This window comes from Lygodium microphyllum, chromosome 24 (assembly GCF_053477565.2).
Source record: "Lygodium microphyllum isolate KBCC chromosome 24, Lygodium_microphyllum_v1.1.10, whole genome shotgun sequence".
Lineage (NCBI taxonomy): Eukaryota > Viridiplantae > Streptophyta > Polypodiopsida > Schizaeales > Lygodiaceae > Lygodium > Lygodium microphyllum.
The window spans coordinates 119,127,306-119,151,972 of NC_141158.1; the positions used below are offsets into that span (position 1 = coordinate 119,127,306).

The window sequence follows — 24,667 nt, forward strand, 5'->3', positions numbered from 1 at the left end:
TATATGACCTTGAGAGAATCATTGGCAAGAGAGATTATGTTTTATGGAACGACACCTTGCTTGAGTACCTCATCAAATGGCATGACCTATCTATGGAAGAGTCAAGGTGGCGATCGCTTCATACCTTGAAAAATTTTCATGGCTTATGTACAAAGGCACTTGAGTTTTCAACACAAGGCAACTTGTTGTATTAAATTTATATAGAAAATTAAAGTACCTCAACTCCATTAAAATTTTGATTTTATGTGATAGATGGATGCCTATGGATGTCTATTGCATAATTACATCTTTAGTTGTACAAGTTGGAGTTGTCCACCAACACTTATGGGCATTTTATTAAGATAGTAATATTCTTTACTATGCAAATTTTGGATTTCGATTTATGTTTATTTCATCAAAAGACTTCTTCACTCTTCTATGGAGGATGATTCTCAATCAAGGCCCCACAGGACAAGGGTTTCCTTCAACATGAGCTCCCATTGTACATTATACTTCTTCATTTTAGTTTGAAGGACAAAACTATCTTAGGTTGGGATGGTTTATAATGTAGCAAATTAGGCCTAGCCTTCATACTAAGCCTAGGAGACTAGGGTTTATAATAAAAGGTGGACATTTAGGATTGTGTACATCTTTGGCTGTTCATCTTTGTATTACTCTCCATTTGAGGAGCTTGGATCCTTCCACCTAGCATGATGGCAAGTTCTTATGCATGAGCCTTAGCATCATTAAGTGCCTTGATCTATGTGTTGTCATCAACATTAGGAAGGGAAATCAATTATATTATGCATATGTGGCTTTTAGAATCGTAAGGGAATAAGGGTTTAAGTCCCATTTTTCAATTAGATTATATGTGTTTTTTAAAAGGCTTGCAATTGTCTCACATCACAAGGCTCATTTTGTGACAAGGGAACTCATTCAACAAATTTCTAGCATCATTTCTGAATTGCAATGAGATAAAATCAAATTCACTAGTAGAGACAGACCTAGTGCACATGCTCAAAATCTCAAACCTACAAGTTTTGCCTCTACGGTAAAGATCCACCTACACACTCTTGGCCATTTAACTATTGGTCCCTTTACCTTGGGTCGATACTTGCAAGTTCCACTTGTAGCTGTGTAGAGTGAATTACGCCTATCCACGTGAAGGTAAAGAATGATTGCATTGACTTGTGCATGTCACAGGCTTATTTTGCCAAGAGAAGGACACATTTTTTTTCCCATATTATTGGTGCATTATTAAAAAAAAAAAACCTTTGCCAAAAGAGTATGCTCCAATCATCGTGAAAAGGAGGTGTAGTGATACAAGAATTCTTAAAACACCTTCAAAATTCTAATGAAAATTTGCTTAATGTTTCGAACGGTGCAAATTTTTTTGGTGATGCAAATGACAAGTACGCAAAATTTGATTCAAAAATTAATCTCTTCAAAAATTGGAGTTAAAGGTTTGTATACCAGAAAAATGTTTGTTAAAAAAAGAAAAGAAAAGTGAAAGACCGACACCAAAACTCCCAAGCCGAAGCCCAAGTCGTGTTTCTTTTGAAACGGTGACAAGACAGAGTCATGGGCGTGGCAGATCAGACGAAGGAAAGCGAGAACAGTGTGTTGGAGCTTCTTCCTCCCAGCGACCGGCCGCTCCTTCTTCCGCTTACGGCCGATCTCCTGCCTGACGAGAAGGTCGTGAAGGAGATTGAAGAGAAGGAGAGGCATGCTCGTGAAGGAGAAGAGCGGGAACGCAAGAGTCGTGAGCTTAGGGCGAGCCTTCATCCTCTGCAGGTTCTTCTGCTATTTGACGTGGTGTGTGTGTGTGTGTCGTTGACACAGGAGAGAGAGAGAGAGAGAATCGATCTCGTGGAAAATTGGTTAGCATGTGAGGAAGAAGAAACAACACCGTCCTTTAATTGATTGGGCTAGTTTTGCAGGTTATATGATCCACGCCCCACGAATTTCTCACGTTAGCTTTGTTCTTCTTCTTTTCCTTATTTTGGTCATTGTGCTTTTCTCTGTTCATTTCCTGAGTTGTTGAGATCCAAACGTTGTGAAGGTCTATTGACTAGTGGCTGCTGCAAATGAGGGCGGAGGCCGTTGATCAAGCGAAACATAGTCTTGGTTTTTGTTGTGGCAAAGGGAGGTTAATAAGAAGTTGTGTTGGAAGCGACAAAAGACCACTAAATTGCCTTTTGTTGCACCTCTCCCACTTAAAGCACATGCTTTTGTGTACAGAAAGGATAAAAGCTTGAAGAACAAACATGCAACTAAGAATAGCTTATTGAGTGTCGACTTGCCGATGCTAGGGGGATGCTAATTGTAATGTATCACTTGGATTGTTGCATAGTGGATAGTTGCATAGTGGATACAATATAAATATGTGAGTATGTGTGCGCACGTATATCTTTGCATGCACTTTTTCTCTTTTTAAGTTTGATCATGAATGAGCTCAAACCCAAGAGACTTGGGTAAAGCAAAGATACAACTACTTTGGTCATGGGAAAGAGAAGGGACGAGGTTAGTGCCCATCTTCAACCCTCATTTTAATCTCAAACTATTTCATGTAGCTAGGGTAGAAATAACGTTCTCACCAATTATATTACCACAATCAATTGCATTTTATGTTGTCGATGAGCACAATTATATTAATGTACTCTTAAGCAACCTATACGCCTAGGTAAAAATAGGCCAATGAAGGCATACTAAAGAGAACACTCAAACTCCCAAATCAAACTGCAATAAAGCATTTACACTTTCTTCATCTCTTCAACGATTATGCTCAAGCTTGCTTTCCACTGTGTAGAAAATATACATATCCTTGTGCATTGTACCTCCTCTATCCCTTGAAGTTATAAACGTGGCATTGTTCTAAAAACATGATTATACTCAAGTAGCCCTTTCATACTTTAGTTTCTCTTTCTCTTTTTTCTTGTGAAGACTACAAGTCCAATTTACCATCTTTTTTAGCCTTGGCTTAGTGTTAAATTAGATATTAAACTAGAATCCCCAGGTTTCTCCTTTCTCTCTCCCCCCCCCCCTCCTCCCCCACCCAAAAAAAAAAAGAAAAAAGGTTTATTCCCTCTACAACTAGACCTATGCGCTTGGCCTAGTACTATAGCTGATATAGACTAGAATCCTTTGTCCCCCTTGTTGAGTTAAACACACTTTATAATTGATTAGCATATTTAATCAGCCCTAAACCATTCGAGAGAGTTTCAATGGCTCCCCAAAACCCTAATTTTTTGGGGCATCCTTCAACATCTATCAAGACAGGTTGCCCATCATTTAGCCTTATCTGTTTTGTGTAGGTTCTCACTCCTCTACTATGTAACATCGTCTATGCAGTGGGTGAAGGCCAATTGAGTGCCCGAATCGAGGGGTAAAATAGATTGAAGACTTGCTAGTCACTTTGGACAGCAAGGGGAGTTGAAATACCAAAAGGGATTGGGAGAATCCTATTATAAGTCAACTTTTTCTTCAATATTTACATTTATTTTTTGTTGCTGTAATTAAGTTGTAATCAGGGATTTACTACCCTATCTGAATAGGAAGGTTGGTTTCATGGTTTCATTGTCGGGGTGCCACTCAATCCCTTGATTTGGTGGGCCCGAGGCGCCTGATTGCAAGACAAAGCTTTGTGCTAGTGTTGATTTTTATTCTCAGTTGAGAAATTATAGCAGTATGTCTTCATATAGTGAGATGGACTCAAGCAGTGATGATGCCTCTTAGTATGAACGTTCATATGGGAATGAAGAAAATGCAATGCCTGACCTTGGACAAGGCTCAGACCATGGACAAAAAGCTGAAAATGTTGCTGTTGGGCAAGATGCACGGCCTTTAGGGCATAAGGAGGTTGATGACCAGCAAAGTGAAGAGGAATTTGATGACCAGCTCAGGAATCGGATGAGGACAGTAGCAAATCTCTTTGTTGAATTGGCAAAGGATTCTCGATTTACCCGATTTTTGAATGTTTCAAAGAAGGACAACAAAAATAAGAAGAAGAAGATGCCCTCTGCACCTTCGGGACAGCAAGATGCACTGAAGAGAATGCCAAACCTTTCATTTGAAGCTCCCAAAGATGCTAATGAAGTAAAACAGTTGGTACCTACGGGGCAAGAAATGCAAATGCAAGGCCATTATGAAAGTGCCAATCCAATGGATCTTGGACAGCTAGGCGTGCATGCTATGATGGGGCAGCTAGGATATTTTGGTGGAAGTACGATTTTTCATGCTATGGTTGGACAAGGACTGCATATGGGAATGTATGGCACAAATCCCTATGGTATGCAACAACCAATGCATGGAGTGCAAGGCCCAATGGCTGTAAATATGCAAAACCCTATGTATGCCAGCATTGGCTTGATGCCTGGGGCACAAAGTAGCTTGTTTGGTACTGCATCTGCATCCCCAAATGCTTATGGGGCTCAAGGAATAAATGCTTGTCATGCAAATGCTTTATTTCACATTGGTTTTGATGTGAAGCCAGCAAATGCACCCTTTTTCCAACAGCCAGTATATGACAACTTGACACCCAAAGGGGTAGCAAAAGACTATGATGAGGGTGGAAAAGGAGTAAAGTTTGAGTCCTTCAACGGTGTACAAGATAAGTTGAAAGCTTTGACTTTCATTCAACAATTTGATGCAGCCTATTCAAGGGGGAACTTCACGGAGTTCTCAAAGATTCGAAAGGCAACCACTTTCTTGAAAGGGAATGCATTACAGTGGTGGTCCACTCTTTTGATGCAAGGTAGAGCACCGTCAACATGGGCACAATTCAAGTAAATGTTTGTATCGAATTGGTTGACAAGTACCTTTTGCGGTGGACATCATGACAGCTTGGAATAAGATGGATGCTAAGGAATGTAAGAATTTGGAGCAATATAATAAGAAGTTTTGGGATGCATTGCTGCCCATTACTTCTTATCGCCCCGTATCCCTTCATGAGCAAGTGGAAAAATATGTTTGTGGGTTGCCTATAAGAATCAAGGATTGTTGTATTAAATCCACCGTGTCTAGCATGTCTTAACTTATAGAGGCTGCTGCTATAGCTAATACTTTGCTGCGTGGGAAGGATTCGGGCTTCCTAGAGAGTGGGGAGAAGCCGAATAAAAAGTTGTTTTAAGGCTAAGAAAAGGGGCAGATCTGAATATCAGCCTGAAAAGAAGCCAAAACAACAAAGAAAGGGCTCGAAAACATTGGCACAATGTAGGGAATTGATGACTGTAAGATCTATGCCATGTTCTTCTAGCCTTTCAGGCGGTAGCTGTCCTGGAAGTAGCCCACCTGATAAGCCACCCTACAGAGTCAGTGCAGCCCAACAGGAGGAGATTATGAATCAGGTAAATGGTCTGTTAGAAAAAGGGTTGATTCAGCTCAGCTCATCTCCTTTTTGCTCTCTAGTGCTTTTGGTGCAGAAAAAGGATGGTTCATGGTGTATGTGCATTGATTATCGTGCTTTGAAGAAGATCATAATAAAGAATCACTTTCTGATTCCTCGGATCGATGATTTTATGGATAGATTGCAAGGGGCATCCATATTTAGCCGTATAGATTTGAAAAGTGGGTATCATCATATACGCATTAGACCAGAAGATGCGTGTAAGACAGCTTTTAGGACATCTTTTGGAGTACATGAGTTTCTTGTGATGCCTTTTGGACTTACAAATGCTTCTCCCACGCTTAATCGGATGATGGATTGTATCTTCAGCCTACATAGAGGATTTGTGGGCACTTTCTTTGATGACATGATCGTCTATTCAAAGAATGAGGCAGAGCATAGAAAACACTTGTGTTCAATGAGCTATGTGACCATATGCGGGTTATCAATGATAAGAAAAGTGAATTCTTCTTGTATGAAATCCACTTTTTGGGGCATATTGTATCGGCTAATGGTATTTGCATGGACCCTACAAAGATTGAAGCAATACGATCATGGCTACCTTTGAGGAATGTGCATGAGATTCGTAGCTTCTTGGGTTTATGTTCTTACTACAGGAAGTATGTATGTGGGTTTGCTGAAATTGCATCTCCATTGCATGTCTTGTAGAAGAAAGATGTGCCATTTAGATGGATAGTAGCAGAAATTTCAGCATTTGAAAAGTTGAAGGAAAAGATGACTTCAGATCGTGTGCTTGTGTTGCCCGATCTAAGGAAGTCATTCATAGTTCAATGTGATGCATGTGGTAAGAGCATTGGGGCTGTTCTTATGCAGGACGGCCGAGTTGTGGCTTATGAGAGAAATACCAGCCCCACGTCGGTTGTATTAAATGCAACCGATTGTAGTATAGCTGTCCGATTGTACAAAATTGCAGTATGACTGTATCTATACCACATGGTACGTGTTTGCCCTACTGATGTGGCATCCTGCCATACTGTGCTGACGTGTCTGCTTGTTGCCGTACTTTGCTGACGTGGCATTGCCATCCGACTGTCTAACACCCCCTCTTCAGATCTTGGATGGGGCCAAGGATTGAGGGATCTGGAATGCTGCCGAAGAAGAGCTTGGGGAAGCGCCTTCGTAAACAAATTTGCAAGATTATCCTCCGTCTTGCAGTACGCCACATCAATGGTTCCATCCAGAAGCTTCTTCCGAATGAAGTGATATTGGATCTCAATGTGCTTCGTCCGGGAATGGAATATTGGATTCCGTACCAAGGTAATGCAACTCGCACCGCAGAAGAGTAGGACGAGTCTGGGGGCAGCCAAGCTCCTCCAACAATCTCCGAAGCCACACAACCTCACATATGGTGGAAGAGGTAGTCCGATACTCCGTCTCAGTAGAAGAAAGGGCTACCATGGGCTGTTTCTTGCTACTCCAAGAGATAACACCTATACCCAAGATAAAACAGTAGCCTGTAGTAGACCGTTGGTGGTCCACATTGCCAGCCCAATCCGAGTCACTCCAACTTGCAAGAACCAAATCTGAAGCATCTGTACCTGCGGGATAAGAAATCCCTAAGTTAGAGGTCCCCCTCAAATACCGAAGAATCCTTAGGGCAGCCTGCCAATGCACCTGTTTGGGTTCTGTCATGAACCTTGCCAAAAGACCCACAGCAAAACAAGGATCAACACGAGTGTTGAGAAGCCAAATCAAGGATCCAATCAACTGACGGTAGCGTGAAGCATCCATCACTGGAGAATCTGAGTGTGAAGTGGCCTTCCAATTTGGATCCATAAGAGTAGTAATGGGCCAATAAGTCTCCATCTCAAAAGTCACCAAGAGCTCCTGAATGTACATGTGTTGAGAGATGAAAATCTCCCTCCGAGATTGATAAATCTCGTGACCCAAGAATAAATGAAGAAGCCCCAAATCCGTCATCTTGAATGTCTGATGTAAAGCTGTCTTGGTCTCTCGGACCTTTTGTGCATGATTCCCTGTTAGAATCAAATCATCAACATACAACACAAACAATACACGACCAACTTTGGAAGTGTGTACATAAAGGTGCGGATCGGCCTTGGAGTGCTGATATCCCATTTTCGACTGAAGAAGCGAGTCAATCTTCTTGTTCCGTGTATGCGGAGCCTGCTTGAGGCCATACAAGGCCTTCTTCAACCTGTAAACTTTTCCATCTGAGGATCCAAAGCCAGGAGGCTGCTCAACATAGATCTCCTCCTGCAAGTCACCATTTAGAAAGGCTGACGTCACATCAATTGATAGACAGGCTATCTTCTATAGCCAGCCAAGGCAAGAATAGCTTGAATAGTTGCCATATGAGCAATGGTGGCAAAAGTATCATGGAAATCAATGCCGGGGCGTTGAGCAAAACCTTAAGCAACAAGGCGAGCCTTGTGCTTGTCCAAAGAACCATCGCTAAGGTACTTGGTCTTGAAGGCCCACTTGATACCAATCACCTTCTTGTGAGAGGGGCGAGGCACAAGAGACCAAGTGCCATTCCTCTCAATAGCCTCCAACTCGGCTTCATAGCCTTCCGCCAATGATCAGATTGCAAAGCCTCCTTCACTGAAGTGGGCTCACGATCCTGCAAAACATGGGTCAGCAAACAATAGTTGGAGCAAACAAGCTTTGTAGAATGTGCTTGGTTACTTTGTGACTTTCGCGGTTCATCTTGTGGTTCCCACTCCTTATGGATCCCCTCGATCCCTGAATCTCGGAGGGTGTCACGGGGCCAATGAGGAGGCCGTCGCTCTCCATGTGCGGAAGACTCCGGAACATCCACCGGCGGAAGCTCCTCAGAGGTGTCCGGTGGAAATGAAGACTCAGAATCAGAAGAAGAATCTCCATCAAAAGACTATGGCTCCAAAGGAACTGTCTCGGGAGCCCAACTCTCCCTTGGATCTCCAAGAACAGGGTGCTCCTCACCCCCCTCTGTGGCCGGAACTTCCACGAACTGCACATCACGGCTTGTGTGGGCATCCCGCTTGACGGGATCAAACAGACAATATCCTTGGGACTAGAAGCTGTAGCCAACAAAAACCTGCCGTTGGGAAGCCGCCTCGAACTTATCATGCTGTGTCTTCAGGATGTGCACATAAGTGTCACACCCAAAGATCCTGAAATAAGAGACATTAGGCTTAGTTCCAAAGTAAGCCTCAAAAGGTGTCATCTTGCCAACAGCCGAAGTGGGAGATTGATTGAGGATGTGAACTGTGGTAGCCACTACCTCGGCCCACAGAAATTGAGGTGTCTGTTGGTGCTCCATCATGGTGCACGCCATCTTGATCGCACTTTGGTTCTTTTGCTCCAAAATGCCATTCTCTTGGGGAGTATTGGTGTTAGCAAACTCTTGGTGAATGCCCCTATCTGCACAAGAACGAGTAAACTCATTAGACATAAATTCAGCTCCCTTGTCTGAACGCAAGGTCTTTAGTCACCGGCCAGAACGGTTCTCCTCAAAGAGAAGCCAATCCTTGAAGTGAGAGAAAGCCTTCGACTTCAAAGTCAAGAAATAGACTCAAGTCATCCTGTTGTAGTCATCTACGATCAACATGAAGTACAAGCTTCCCTTCACGGACTCGGTCCTCATCGGGCCACAAAGATCCGTAACACATGGCTGATGGCTCACCACTATATCTGGTAAACCTCGGATAAACGATTCTCGCGACGCCTTTCGAAGTCTCTCATAGTTCAAGTGGCCAAACCGAGCATGCCAAAGCTCGGACTGTGTTTGAGAGGTAAGAAGAAGAGAGATAAGAGTTGTGGAAGACAAACTTGTAGATGCCATTCTCCTCATACCCTACAGAGAGAACCTTCCTCGATCCACAATCAAGGACTTGAACAGTATCAATGTCAAACTCCACCAAGAGGCCAAGAGCACAAATCTTATGGACTGAAAGCAAATGATATCCCAAGCTTGGCACATGCAACACCTCGGAAGTGTGGGTACCACCACATCCATCTGGAATAAGCTGCATCTCACCCCGCGCAGTAATAGACACTGAAGAGTTATCTCCAATGAGAATTTGCCCACGCGAAGGTCGCAAATGGGCAACACCATCGGAAGGAGGAGTCATGTGCCGTGAGGTACCACTGTCCACAATCCACTCTCGAGCCTGGGGAGCTGTCGTTGCAGCATCAGAAGTAGCAAAAATCTTATCTTTAGTGCGAATAATTGGAGGAGGAATCACTTTACCCTGTAGTATTTCATTTGGAGCTTTCTCTATGGATGAGTGCACTGTATTGTTGTAAGCAAACTCCAATAATGGAAGATATTTCTCCCATTATGACTTATGTTCACTAACATAAGCTTTCAACATATCCAAAAGAGTGAGATTCATCACCTCTGTTTGGCCGTTAGTTTGAGGATGAAAAGCTGAGGAGAACTTTAAAGTGGTTCCCAAATTCTCAAATAAAGCACGCCAAAAGTTACTTGTGAATTTGGAGTCTCTATCTGAAATGATCTCAGAAGGCATACCATGTAATCTGAAGATATGTTGAATGAAAAGTCTTGCAACTTGTGTGGATTTCAATGTTTTATGACATGGAATAAAATGTGATTGTTTGCTGAATCTATGAATTATGACCCAAATCATATCATGACCTTGAGGTGTTCTTGGAATACCTGAGATGAAATTCATTGTGATAGATTCCCATGGATCTTTGGGCACTAGAAGAGGTTGCAACAATCCTGGAATCTTCTGCCTATCATATTTGGATTTTTGGCATACCAGACAAGCCTCAATGTAGTTATGTGTATCTTTTCGTAATGTTGGCCAATAAAAGTAGCGCTCAATTGCACTTAGAGTGGCTGCCCTCCCTCTATGCCCTGCATAAGGGGGTTCATGACTTTCTTTAAGCACCTTTTGTCGAACAGGAAGAGTGACACAAAGGCGATTGTTCATGAGAAGGTAACCGTCCTTGATGGAATAATCTGGATGAGAACCTCCTTGCTGTAAATTTGACCAAATTGCTGCAAAATCAGTATCTTCATCATAAGTATTCTTCATCGTTTGAAAATCTTCATGATGAGCCACTGTAATAGTTGCAATGCGAGGCACTCTAGAAAGTGCATCAGCAACTACATTTTGTTTCCCTGGAGTGTACATAATTTGAAAATGAAACATAGACAAGAAATTTTCCCATCTTGCATGTTTCTCCTGCAAATGCTTTTGAGTCTTGAAATACTTCAAGCTTTGATGATCGGTTTTAATAAGGAATTCATTGCCTAAAAGATAATGTTTCCATATCTTTAAAGCATGAACCACTGCTAAGAGCTCATTTTCATAAATGTCATACCTTTTCTCCACATCATTTAGACGGCGGCTTTCAAAGGCTACGGCATGGCCTTCTTGATTTAGCACTGCACCAATACAATCACCGCAAGCATCTGCTTCCACCACAAATGGTTTTACCAGATCTAGAATGATAAGAACAGGTCCAGAAGTAAGAGCTGTTTTCAGCCTTGTGAAGGCTGCCTTCTCTTTTTCCTTCCATTGGAAAGAGATCTTCTTCTTTGTAAGGTCATGAAGTGGAGAAGCCATATGTGCAAAATGCTTGATGAAGCGTCGGTAATAAGAACATAAGCCAAGAAACGATCGCACCTCATGTACATCACGAAGATGAGGCCATTCTTGGATTATCCTGATCTTTTCAGGATCCATCTGGATCCCTTCAGAAGAGATGACATGCCCAAGGTAATTTATTTTATGCATGAAAAATTCACTCTTTTTACCATTTATCAAGAGTTGATTTTGTTGTAGTAATTGTAGAACAATTTCCAAGTGTTGATGATGCTCCTCTTCATTCTTGCTAAAGACAAGAATATCATCAAAGAAAGTACCGATATATTGTCGATGCTCTCTAAAGATGCGCTCCATCATTCGATTAAAGGTGGCTAGTGCATTGGTTAATCCGAAAGGAACCACCAAGAATTCATAAAGACAGTATGAAGTGCGGAAAGCAGTTTTGTGTACATCTTGTGGTATTACCCTAATTTGATGATAACCACTCTTTAGATCAATGCGGCTGAAAACCTTTGAGCCTCCTAGACGATCCAAAATGTCGTCAATTCTGGGAATAGGAAACCGATTCTTCACATTGATTTTGTTGAGGGCTCGATAATCAATGCACATCCTGAATGTGCCATCTTTTTTTTGAAAAAGAAGAACCAATGAACAAAATGGTGAGCTATTTGGCCTAATTAGCCCACGGTTGAGTAGGTCTTCGACTTGCTTTCTGATTTCTTCTTGTTGAGGACGGCTCACACGGTATGGTGCTATATTAGGAGGAGAACTGCCCGGGATAATATCAATATGATGGTCTTCTGGCCTTTCTGGGGGAAGCTGATAAGGAAGATCTTCCAAAAAACAATCTTTATACTTTTCCAAGAGTTGAAGTCGCTCTTGGTTTTCAGCATTCATATTATCTTTTACATCAGTGACATAAAGCAGACAACATTGAACACAATCCTTAATTGCTCTAGAGACTTGTATATGGCTTACCATAGGTATGGTGTCTCCAGAAACTCCAGTTTGGATCTCGTACTTCTTGCCTTTGTTGGTGAGTTCTACCTTCTTTTTCTGAGAGAAGATGGTTGAATCTACTCTATGATTCCAGGGCATGCCAAGAATCACATCGCAACCATAAAGGTCTCCGATACAGAAGGTATCTTCGTCACTGTAGCCTTGAATTTGAAACTTGAGCTTGCCAATGTAGGGTATCACAGTCTTCACTGTGTCACCTTCATCAGCATTTAAAGCTTGGCGAACTTGTGCCGGTGTGTCCATCTCTTCATTCTTTAATCCAAGCTCTTTAGCTAATTGCAAGGAAATAATATTTTCATTCGCCCCAAGATCTATCAAGAATAGTGCTTGCTTACCTTGCAACTGTCCCCAAGCTTTTAATAATTTGCGCGTCTCTGGAGTGTGAGTTGTGTTTGCAACTACATCACTGATAGCATTGATTTTCACTGGCGACTTAGGCTTGTTGTCAGAAACCTTGCTTTGTCCCTTGTTTGGACATTGCTTCGCTATGTGGCGTGTTTGTCCACATTTAAAGCACTTCCCTTCTTTCATGAAGCATTGCTTTTCTTCTTCGGAAAATTGCTTTGCTTGTGGGTATAGATTGGAGCGAAATTGAGGAGCATTAGGAGGTGCATAGGGCTTCATCTTCTTTTGCTTTGATGGCTGCTTTTGCCACTGTTTTTGTCCTTCATTTGGAGCTGAATACTCCTCATCATCAGCTACTCTCTTCTTATCATTCTTTTGGAATGATTTGTTGCCATTGTGCTCCATTTCCCATGTCTCAGCATGGTCAATGAGTTCCCTGAGACTAGAACAATGATAATGATTAAGAGCAGTACGAAGTTTAAAATGCAAACCTCCTTGAAACTTCCTAAGCTTTTCCGAAGTGCTGATCTTTTTGAAATGTTGGACCTTCAAAAGTAGCTCCCAAAATCTCTTGGTATAGTCACCAACTGACTCATTTTTCTTTTGCCAAAGCCGATCCCATTCCATTTTTACATCTCTTTTGAAATGAACAGGAAGAAATTGGCTTTGTATCAGGCGAACAAAAGACCGCCATGATTTTGGGGCAGCATGATCATATTCCAACCCCGTCCACCAAGTATGGGCTAAGTCGGTTAAATGTAAAGCTGCAAACTTAATCTTTTCTTATTCTTTATACTTGTCACGACCATACAAAATTTGAAATTGACGAATAAACTTCAGAAGAAAATCAGGATTTCGGGAACCATCATACATACTGAACTTGATCTTCTTTTCAAGTTGAGATAGTGACTTAGTCTTCTTCTTCTTCTTATGCCTTCGTCCATGCTCGGATCTTGAGGTTGAAGATGATGAAGTGCTTGATGGGGATAAAGATGGAGACGAGGGTGAAGAATGTCGACGCCTTTGACGATGATGAGGTCTTCCACGAGAAGGGTAAGACTCTTCATTACTAGAAGAGGATCCATCAGAATAGGCGCCAGATGACTTTGAAGAAGAGGATGAGCTTCGATGCGATCTCTTTCTTTGCCTTGAAGTAGAATAGGACTACCTCTTAGAAATAGTTGGACTTCTTGATCGCCTCCTTTCATTGGTATGGTTTTGTCTCCTTGAAGTAGATGGGCTTCTTTCCTTGAATTCTTTGGGATTCTCAACTTTTTCTAGTTTGAGAAGTTGCTCATGAATTTGCTGATTCTCCTCTCTAAGACTTTGAATGGCTTGAAGGATAGCACTCGACTGATCCATTGAGACTCTTAAGAAAAAAAAAATGCTCAAGCACTCAATGCAAGGGCGGAAAACAAACAAACTTATAATTGTAAGCACTACCAGTGTTGGGGGTGAGGACCAAGCCAAAGCTCTGATACCACTGTAAACACCCCGAACAACGTAGTATGCTTAACAATTATGATATTCGCTTGTTTTCGAGATTTAATATAAAAGAGAATGAACATTTAAAGTTGAAATTGAAAATTACTCACAAAATTACAGCCATGAAAATGTAAAAGTAATGGAGACAAGATTGAGGGTTGAAGATGGGCAACCCCCCCTAAAGGAATGTATTTTTGCTCAACCCAAGTCCCTTAGGGAAGAGCTCAGTTACAATCAACCTGAGAGTGAGAAGAAGTAATTCTCACTCTCACAAGATCATGCAAAGATGTACAAACACACATGCATTATCTATTATGCAATGATAAGAACTGATTTCTTTACAGTATGAGAGAAGAAAAAAGGGAAAATCAGCCTTTCTCTATCGTTGATCAGCAGTCCATGGATAGAGCTTGCTTCTTGTTGCTAAAATGGAAGAAAGAGCTCGAGAAGGAGGTGTTGTAGTGAATTTACAGGCTTGCTGTCTTGTAAAACAGCAGTGATAGAAGAGGAATTATGGAGGAATTTGATAATGGAGAAGTGGGGGATGATGATGGGGATGGATGGGGCCAGTTTCTGGCTATCTGTGGGTGCTGTACATGAGTTTACAGCAAAGAAAAATGATGATCAATGAAGAAAAACGAGCTCTTATTTATAGGAGAGGGGAGAGCTAGTACAAAAGGAGAAAGTGGAGTAGCACAAGACAAGTGTCCAGCCACATGTCATGAGATGTGACAAGTGGTGGGACACTTGGAAACTTGTGTGACAAGTGTCGTGACACTTGTCTCTTCTCTATGGCCTTCCTTTTTGGGTTGAATACTGTCAAGAATAGAAACAACCAAATTTAGTAAGCATAGTCAGAGTACAGAACTTACTATTTTTAGAATGACATCCCTATTTTTTAGGACTGGCATTTTTAGGCTAATTCGAGGCTCCTAAATTTTAGGGACCTCCTAAAATTTAGGTGTCTCCTAAAATTTAGGGACCCCCCCAATATGGGTGTCATATGAAAGCTTTTTCCATGTACATCGCAAAAATGGTATCCGAATCTTCATGTGACTTTCCTATGCAAAGAAATGTGCATTTCAAGCTTTTAGCCCACACATACACATTATACAAGCATTTCATGATCCTGCCATCTTGTTGATTGTAACTATTTGTTCTGGTGGATCTAGCCCACACTTCAAGGCATCAATCCTTTCTGTGTGCGAGTCTAACCCTGATATGCGTGAGTTCTAGTCACAGGCGCCCAATCGGGTCATATAGGTGGAAGTGTGAACTATCTTTTCTCTAACCCACCGCGTGGGTCCACCATAACCTGTGACCACTCATCAGTGGCCAGCTCCAATGCACTTTTCTTTATATCTAATTAGTGCAAAGGAAATAAATTTAATAAATCATTATATAGACAAATTAATGAAAAAGGATACAAATTCTGTTTCTATAGAGTTGTGACAAAAAATAACATCATTTGCCAACATTTGACAATAAAATAATGGTTCTATTCGTAAAGAATCGATCCAAGCAACCCTAAGAAGAATCATAAGGTGTAAGGAATCAGAAACTGCTCTATGGGGTAAAATCCCATTGCTTGCTTCATGAGGCAACAATACTAATGGTTGAATTAAATTCACAACAACTATTGGTTTCTCTTGAACTTCATAAGGTACATCATCATCTGGTTGCACTAGTCTTCTTAATCTAAACCCATTTACTACGGGCTAGAGTATGCCAACCTGCAAAGTAGCCAACACAAAAGTACATTGACCCATATCTTTTATAACCTCATAAGGACCAGTTATCTCAACTTTAGCTTTCCCGGATGCTTTCCAAGCCTTGAATTATACACCATAACAAGATCTCCCTCTTTAATTATCTTTTTCTTGATGTGTTTGTTTACCTATGCCTGTCTTCTTGATTGCACCATTGCTGAAAGGTAATGAGCTATAATCTGATATTCTTCCAGCTGGATTAGCTTTTGCAACCTATCATCAACTGATTCTTTAGGCCACAACCTATAAGTAACTCACTCTCAAACTAGGAACCAAGAACTCCATGGGGACAACTGCCTCAAGGCCATAATTCAACTTGAATGGAGTTAAACCAGTAGACACCTTATATGTTGTGTAGAAAGACCACAATGCTGAGTCCAATTTAGTATCCCAATCCTTATGATTATCAGCAAATATCTTCTTAAGAATTCGAAGCAAAATCTTATAAGAACTTTTAGCTTGCCCATTTGCTTGAGGGTGGTAAGGGGTAGATTTCTTATGCAGAATCATATGTTTAGAAGTCAATTCCTTAATCACTTCATTCAGAAAGTGCTTACCTAGAGCTTGATGATAAGGTTGCAAAATGCATTTTTATTTGCTGTAGTTCGGAAAGCAAAGGCTATCGCATGTATGGCCCACACACGAAGAAGGTGTTTGTTAGTAGGGATGCCATATTTGTTGAAAATGCAGCATTTTCACATGTCTAGTTCCAAATGCCAGCTACACATGACATTGCTGATGTTTTTGAAGGCCTTTAACCACTTTCTTTGGAGTCTGTGCTTGTTGCAAATGGTAGGACACAGACCTATTACAGCAAGCTGTTGCTGCTCCATATACTCCCAAACAGCAAGGTATCGATGAGGGTTTGCCACATGCAATGGAGACAATAGTTCAACATGAAAGGGCTTTTAAAAATGCAGGAAAAACAGGTCCCGAGATGGCTGTTACAAACTCTCTAGATGCCCCATTACCTCAGTATACTAGAAGGGTTGCTAGGTATGCAGCACATGATGTAGGGAGGGGCACATTTGGCTGATATAATGGAAGTAGATGATTGTGATGAGCTCACTGTTGGATGATGATGATGTGTTTATGAGCTCACTGTTGAGTGATGATGAGTCTACTTTCTTGGACATAGCTCAACAAGACGTACATTGGATGTAGGCCATGTAGGAGGAGTTAGGACTCCATTGTGACTAACTCTACATGGAATCTTGTGGGTCTACCACTTGGCAAGAAGGCCATTGGTACTAAGTGGGTTTCAAACTCAAATGTAAAACTGACAGTACAATTGATAGGTACAAGGCACAATTGGTAGTAAAAGGCTATGTGTTGAAAATAAGTATAGATTATGATAAATTTTTTGCTCCTACATCTTGTATTAGTATGGTTAGATGTGCGATTGTGATGGTTGCACATTATGGCTGCAAAGTACATTAGTTGGATATTAAAACAACATTCTTAAATGGGGATTTCCATGAGGATGTTTATTTGTTCCAAACTCCAAGGTTTGAGATTAAAGGGAAAGAGCACATGGCATGCAAGCTACATAAAGCTCTTTATGGTCTTAAACAGGCTCCTTTTGCATTGTACTCAATAATTGATGCATATTTGGTCAGCAAGGGGTTCAAAAATAGTCCAATTGCTTCATGGATGTCAAAGTGGAAGCTCCACCACTAGCGGCATGAGGGTGAATTAGTGAGGGTGATTTTGTTGAGGAGAGTGATGGCTTCTCAAGCGGCAACAAGGATGCTTCTACCTTTGATGCCGAGAGTCATATGGCACTTAGAGCCTAGGGATTTGTCATTTGATCTTGTATCTTGATTTGAATCAAGCCGTGGATTATAATGTTGGTTTCATTATTCATGAATCATGAGTCATGAGTCATACTATACTTTTGGGTCTTGAGTCTTGAGTCTTGTTTCACCTCTCTTTTGCACTTACTTTTGACTTGAATATCTAATTTTATGTTTTGAGTCCAACATTAAGTATAGGCTTTAAATTATACGTAATTTTTTTTTGTTGGACGTAGGTCCAAGATTTATTAATCCGATTAGTACCATACTAGTATTGGACTATACTAATTGGATGCCATTGGACGTGTTGATCCTGCATTGGAGGGTCCTATACCTATTCTTTCTGATAGCTAGAGTGCTATTTCAGTAGCACATAATCGTGTGTTTCATGCTTGCACAGAAAACATTGAGGTGCATTACCACTATGTCACAGAGAGATGTTATGTAAGAGAGATTAGCTTGATATATGTACCCACACGGGAAGATGTTGTAGACATTTTCACCTAAGCATTACCACATGAGAAGTTTGAGGCTTTTGAATTTTTGAAAGTCCTTAAAACTTATTACCCTTTGGTGATCGATCATCCTTGTACTTCATGACATTGACACAGCAAGGGAGTGCTAGAATTTGGTAATTTTGGGCAGTGCCCAATGTATTTCATGTGGTGTGGACACTTATTCAGGTGCCAATTGTCAATGTAGTGTGTGTACCCAGTGTCTTTAGGCATTTAGTGACACTAGGAACTAGAGTAAGTTAGTCTAACTCTAGCTAGTGGGTGGAAGGCCGGCCAGGTCAACTCATGACCTAAACAAGGTTCTACTTTCACTCTTTTAGTTTAGTTCACAAGTACACTCTACTTCTCACTGCAGCTCACTCACTGTCACTGTCTTGTTTCTCTCTCCTCCGTTGTTGGTCCTGTTGTCTCACAAAATGCTAGGGCCATAAATTGGGTGGCCAGCCTACACATGTGGAAATAATTCAAAACTGCCTGCTGTAATGCACAGACTCGCACGTGAGATGTCTAATTTGCTAACAGGTGTTACATCATGAACAGGTCAGCCAGCCACAACAGGGTGCATCAGTAAATACCAGTTGGCCAGTAGAAATGCTGGTGCCATAAACTGGTGGCCACTCTTATACATCTGGAAATAATTCAAAACTGCCCAATGAATGCACAGACTTACAGATGAGATATCTAATTTGCTAACAGGCATCACCTCTTTAAACTTGTTGCTAGTTTCACAATGGTGCCTGATGCAGATACGGCTAGTCACAATCCATGTAATACGAAGCAAGTCTTTGTTTGAAGTGGGAATTCATTGAGGATTCCACCTTTAATACAACGTATTCTGTTTCAAATTTGCAATTTATACCTGCAAGCATGTTGATATGCTAATAGGTTGCTGGAATTCTGTTCATTTGGTTCTGAAGAGCCGCAACCTGTTGCAGATTGACTGAGCATGCATTTTGTTGATCCCATGATCAGTGACATTTTTCTGGTTTGCAGTCCAATTGAAAATAAGCAGTATCCTAGTCTCCAATGGCTGGAAAGGGTATCTTACTTGTTGAGCTATGAATGTATTAGTTCTAGGTTTTGTTAGTGCAACATATTATTTGTATCGAAATTCCTACAGGTTGGTATGGAATGACAGTGCCTTGTTTGAGTGAGTGCTCTATTCTTCATGGTTTTTGCAGAGTTCTCAATCTCTTTCACCATATAGAGATCGTCGATTTCCAGGAACTCAAGATGAATTTGAGCAAGCATTGCAGACCTCCACTATAGTATATGTTGGCAATTTATCTTTCTACACAACCGAGGAGCAAATTTATGACCTCTTCTCAAGATGTGGAGAAATCAAGAAGATTATAATGGGCCTTGACAAGAATTCAAAAACTCCATGTGGCTTTTGTTTTGTTATGTAAGTAACTGTATGCGAGTCTTTTCTTTGTTGTGCAGTTAAAGGTGCGATAAATATAGTTTGTGTAATTGTGTGCACATGTTGCAGTTTTGCACCTCAATTTCTCCAGTGTCCATGTGTCCCAACATTTGTTAATATGATGGCTGTTATTCTGATGCATGGTGCCACATGATGGTTTGTAGTGATTTTTTTTCTGCAAATAAGAACTGAGGTTGCAGATGTGTGAAGGACATTGGCTATGGGGTCAGTGGGTATGGGGTCAGTGGGTGTAAGGTCAGTGACATGGTGATAGATGTGCGAGGAGTAAAAAAGTCAAGTTAACGATTGAGGTAGACATGGGATGTGGACAATTCGGGAGTGGTGTTGAAAAAATAAAAGGGTTTTTGGGTTGGGGGGTCCTGTGCTTGATCTTAAAGAGAGGTAGGTAAGGTCTGCTTTAGGGGTCAATTGTGGGGTCTTTGTCACTGGTCAGTAATGAGGTGTATCATAGTAGGGGACTTTGTGGGATAGTCCATGATCCTAGATCTCTTGCCATGTGGAAGCATGTGAGGTGGCCATGTAGTGGTTTATCAGTATTCTCTCGAACAACTCACACACACAGTGGTGATGTGGCAAAAGAATGGACAGGTAGGAGCACATCCCTGTCATTTCTATAGGTAAAATGGTATTCTCAACCTGCATGTTAAAGGTATCTCGATGTGGTGAACAACTGTGCAAAGACACTGATTAAGGAAGCTGGAGTGAGAAAATGTAGCTTGTTTGTCTCAAATTCTAGTTAGTGCGTATATCTTGCCGTCAAATAAAAAAAGACCACACTGAACAGCCCTTGTTAGTGAGAGGCTTTTATAAATTCATGAGATGCACACACCACTTTCAACTAGTACCTCACGGCATCTGGTTGCAGGAGCTCACGCTCAGTGATTCACTTCTATTGTAGAAGATGAAAGCTTGAATTAGAGGGAGGAGGAGGAGGGCTGCTGGTGTTCCATATTCAGGATTTATTTATTAGTGATCTGCATGTTTACACCCTGCAAGCTTCCAGTTAAAAAGAGGAGGTTGGGCTTGAGTTATTTAAATTCAGAGGAAGTGGTGTCAAAGAATCCTTGCTTCAAAAGATGGACTGACATGAGATGTTTCCAGCTTGTGGTGTAAAAGCAAGTGAAACTGGTTAACAAGTCCTTAGTTTAACTAGAATTAGACAGGCAAAGTTGATCACATGCAATTCATTTTCTCCAGATTAGTCATGATGGATGGATTTGCCAATATTTTGTCTCTGACATTAGCATTTTAAGGGGTTGCTCTTAATTTATTCTGTTTCAGATGAAGTGGTGCCAAAGAATCTTATGCTTCAAAAGATGGGCTGACATGAGAAGTCTCCAGCTTGTGGTATAAAAGCAAGCGAAACTGTTTAACAAGTCCTTAGTTTAACTTCAATTAGATGGGCAAAGTTGATCACATGCAATTCATTTTCTCTAGATTGGCCATGATGGATGGATTTGCCAATATTTTGTCTCTGACATAAGCATTTTAAGGTGTTGCTCTTAATTTATTCTGTTTCAAATTAAGAAAAAACTAGTAATATTTTGGGCGTTCTATGGGGCCAATCTGATTTTAGTCCAAGTTATTTTTAGTGTGTCTGGTATCTGGATTAAAGGTCTCTGAAACTCTTCTACACTGGCATGGTTGTTCCCGATAAGATTTTGTTTGATTTCTTTTCCCCAGAATATACGTCTCTGGAATACAATGTGTTTATGAATTGATAATTGAAATCACAGTATGTGCACAGTTGTGCCTTGTTCTTCACTACAATGGCTGTTATGTGCTTTCTTTGAAGTCTTGAATTGTAAGTAGACCTCATAAGAAGCTTAAATGCAGGTACTACACAAGGGAAGACACTGAAGATGCTGTAAAATATATTAGTGGAACAGTGCTTGATGAAAGGCCCATCCGTGTGGACTTTGATTGGGGTTTCCAAGAGGGGCGTCAATGGGGCAGGGGGAAAAGTGGTGGGCAGGCAAGTTTCTGTGCACTGTATTGTAGGTTTGTAAAGATGGCATGGACTGCATATGTTGGTTGAGGGTGAGAGTTTATTGCTTTCTGTCCATACAGGTCCGTGATGAATATAGAACAGACTATGATCCAGATATCCTTTTATTTATACTTTCTGTACTGTTGAGAATTATGCATATATTTGGCTTCGACTCATATTTCCTTGACTGGTGGCCCACGAAGAGGTGGTTATGGCAAGCTTGTACAACGTGAATTGGAATCTCACCGGCAGTTGGTTGATTATACAGGCAACTTGGGATCCTACTACAACACAGGTTGCTGTTTTCTCATCCTCAATTGCTGGCTTCCTCTCTCTTTGATCTTTACAAGCAAACCTTTTGAGTATTCTTGATGGAATTTTCCTGATTGCAAATTCAACTTAAAGAAGGCTTCCCATGATTTTCTTACATTGTTCTTAATGATCTCATTTTTCAAGTCCTTCTTTACATATTTTCCTTGAAACATGTGAAGGAAAACACAATTTGTTCTTTGGAGATCAATTTTGAACAGACTTCAGTTATTGTTTTTGTTCTGCTTCTGACAGTTCACAATTCTAATCATATTCCAGTTCGGTAAGCTGTTTGTTGTAACAAGGTGGGTGCATGATTCAGTATGTATTTATGGAAGTGGAAGTCCGTCCACACATGAATTTTGAAAAGCAAATAGATAATGTGGGTGCAGGGCTTAGCAGTCATCTAGAGAAGCATTGTGTGAAATGTGCAAGTTCACCCACATTAGACTAAGCTAAAAGTGCACAAAAGGCTTGGTGGTGTTAGTTTAGTATGTGCCATCTGTCAGAGATCATAGCTTGTCCTGTCTTGGAGGGCAGTACCAGCAGCAGCAGTCGGACCAGCAGCAGTCGGACTGCCACTGCCACGTGGCAGTCCGACTGCCTGCAGCTGATTTATTCCTGGCTGCGCCCTATTTCTGGCGCCCCAGTTCGTGGCTGTTTTCGACTATTTATAGTCGACGTTTCCAGCAGTCTGTCCACTCTTCTCTGTCGCAGATTACAGACCAGTGCCGTGCAGATTTCTGTCTCTGTTCACAGATTTCAGACAGCAGACAGTGCAGACTGCAGCAGACTTCGAGGTGGACAGCAGGTCGCATCGTCGAGGTGGAGACACGCAGTCCAGCGCACTGCGCCCGTGTATATCTTTGTATTCAGCATTCTTTATATAGCAGATCTTCATTGTACACTATCTCTTTCTCTCCCTTTTCTCTCTTCGTTCTCTCTCTCTCAGTCCTACGCTTCCGCACCGCTGCACTCTGACATGGTATCAGAGCAGTGTTTGAGGGCTGACTGAGCGCAGAATCAACCTGAAGAGGAGTTTCCATCGCGACACAAATTTGCGTTTTTTGCGTTTAAGGGCAGACAGGAGGGCTGCGCCTTGGAACAAGGCTGAAACGAGTGTGGGCGCACAGGAAAGGAGTACAGGTGGTGGATTTGCTGCTGTTTACTGCTGTTTGACGCGGAGGAAGTTTAAGTTTTCAACCTAAAAGTGCAGGTTTTGCTTTTTCATCGCCTCCGGCGGGTGAAGAAGCTTCGGGATGTGGAAGAGCCTTAGCAGGCTGAGTTTACTCAGTCAGAGGGGGCTGCTTTTGCGTTTGAGAAGGCATTGCAGGTGAAGATGTCTACAGAGATGGACTTGGAGTTCCAGGCGATTATGGACCGGAAGGTGCCTATCTTACCGGCTCTTCCTATAGATCAGAAGCTCGACTGCGACAACTACCGCATTTGGCGCGTTATGATGTTGGCCATTCTTGAGTCCTATGATTTGGCGGAGTTGGTACAGGAAGATATTGACCGGCCTTCGGTAAGAGATGAGTCCAAACTCTCTTCCGATGCTCGTGCGGAGTTGGCCAGGGCCCAGTCTCATTGGGACAAACTGAATGCCAGGATTCGATCCTTTCTCTTTCTATCATGCACTACAGCCGTGATCGCTCACATCGAGCACTTGACGGTGGCTCGTGATATATGGCTGGAGCTTGATCAAATGTACAATCGGATGACCCTGATGAAGAGGGTTTCTTTGGAGGTACAGATGCGGACCTTGTCCGTCAATAAGTCTTCTTCGCTAAGGGAACACATTAACAAGCTAAGGCAGCTACAGATGCAGGTTCAGAATGCGGGGAAGCCGATTTCCTCCGAAGACATGGCGATCACACTCTTGTCCCAGTTACCGCCACGATTCGGTACATTTTACTCTGCCCTTATTGCTTCGGGGCGAGAGTCTACTCTTCGGTGGGAAGAGTTGGTTCCTATGGTCTTGGACCAAGAGGAACAGTTAAAAGGACAGAATGCTTCCAAGACGGAGGCGTTGACAGGTCAAGCCTCTCAGAAGAAGGGGAAGGACCAAAAGAAGAAGAAGGGGGATAACAAGTCCAAGAAGGACAAGGACAAAGACTCCACATGCCATATTTGTGGAAAGACTGGCCATTGGAAGAAAGATTGCCCTGACAAAGACTCGAAGGATACCAAGAAGAAGGAAACCAAGGATTCTGGAGCGGTGGCTGCACCCTCATCAGCTGCATTTCTACATCTAGTTGTCATTGAGGACGCTTCACCGAATGCTTCTGATGCTGCGATGACGGCTCCCCAAGCTTGAGAGTGGATTGTTGACAGTGGTGCCTCACGGCACATGACTCCTTTATCAGATGGTGTTGCCCAGCTGCGACCTTCGCGTGGGCAGGTTCTCATTGGAGACAGCTCTTCAGTTTCTATTGCAGGTCGGGGTAAGATGCAGCTTATTCCGGATGGACGAGGTGGCACCCATACCTCAGAGGTTTTGCATGTACCAGGATTAGGGTACCATCTCCTTTCAGTTCATAAGATTTGCTCCCTTGGTCTTTTGGTGGAGTTTGACAGTTCTACTGTGCGAGTCCTTGATCGTGAATCGAGGAAGGTTCTATCATCTGGATATGAGGAGAACGGCATTTACAAACTGAAGTCTTCCACTGCCCTCTCTACTCTTTTTCTTACCTCACAATCACAGTCTGAGTTATGGCATGCTCGGTTTGGTCACCTGAACTATGACTATCTTCGGAGGGCGTCACGTGGACAGCTTGTTCGAGGGTTGCCGGATATAGTAGTGAGCCAGCAGCCATGTGTCTCCTGCATATGGGGGAAGCAGCATAGAGATGCCATTCCCCACACCGCTTCGCGGCGGTCTACTTCACCGATGGAGTTAGTATCTACGGATCTATGTGGCCCTATGAGGAATGAGTCCCTGCGTGGGAGCTCGTACTTCATGCTGATCGTGGATGATTATAGCAGGATGACATGGGCCTATTTTTTGGCACTAAAGTCAGAAGCTTTCTCGCACTTCAAGGATTGGCTTCTCTTTGAGGAGAACCGATCAGGCCGGAAGTTGAAAA

General features: G+C 42.0%; 1 protein-coding gene across 1 annotated transcript in view; it reads left to right on the forward strand.

The window, feature by feature from the left end:
- The first annotated feature begins 1,512 nt into the window (after window positions 1-1,512).
- The window catches only part of LOC148015573 (uncharacterized), a 69,399-nt gene continuing 46,244 nt past the window's right edge, over window positions 1,513-24,667 (forward strand). Inside the window, exons 1-5 of the mRNA XM_087665060.1 lie at window positions 1,513-1,773; window positions 19,020-19,243; window positions 21,119-21,257; window positions 21,353-21,386; window positions 21,472-21,567. Of these exons, the coding sequence (XP_087521186.1) occupies window positions 1,561-1,773; window positions 19,020-19,243; window positions 21,119-21,257; window positions 21,353-21,386; window positions 21,472-21,567 (706 nt within the window). The 5' untranslated portion in view covers window positions 1,513-1,560. The remainder of the gene's footprint in view (window positions 1,774-19,019; window positions 19,244-21,118; window positions 21,258-21,352; window positions 21,387-21,471; window positions 21,568-24,667) is intronic.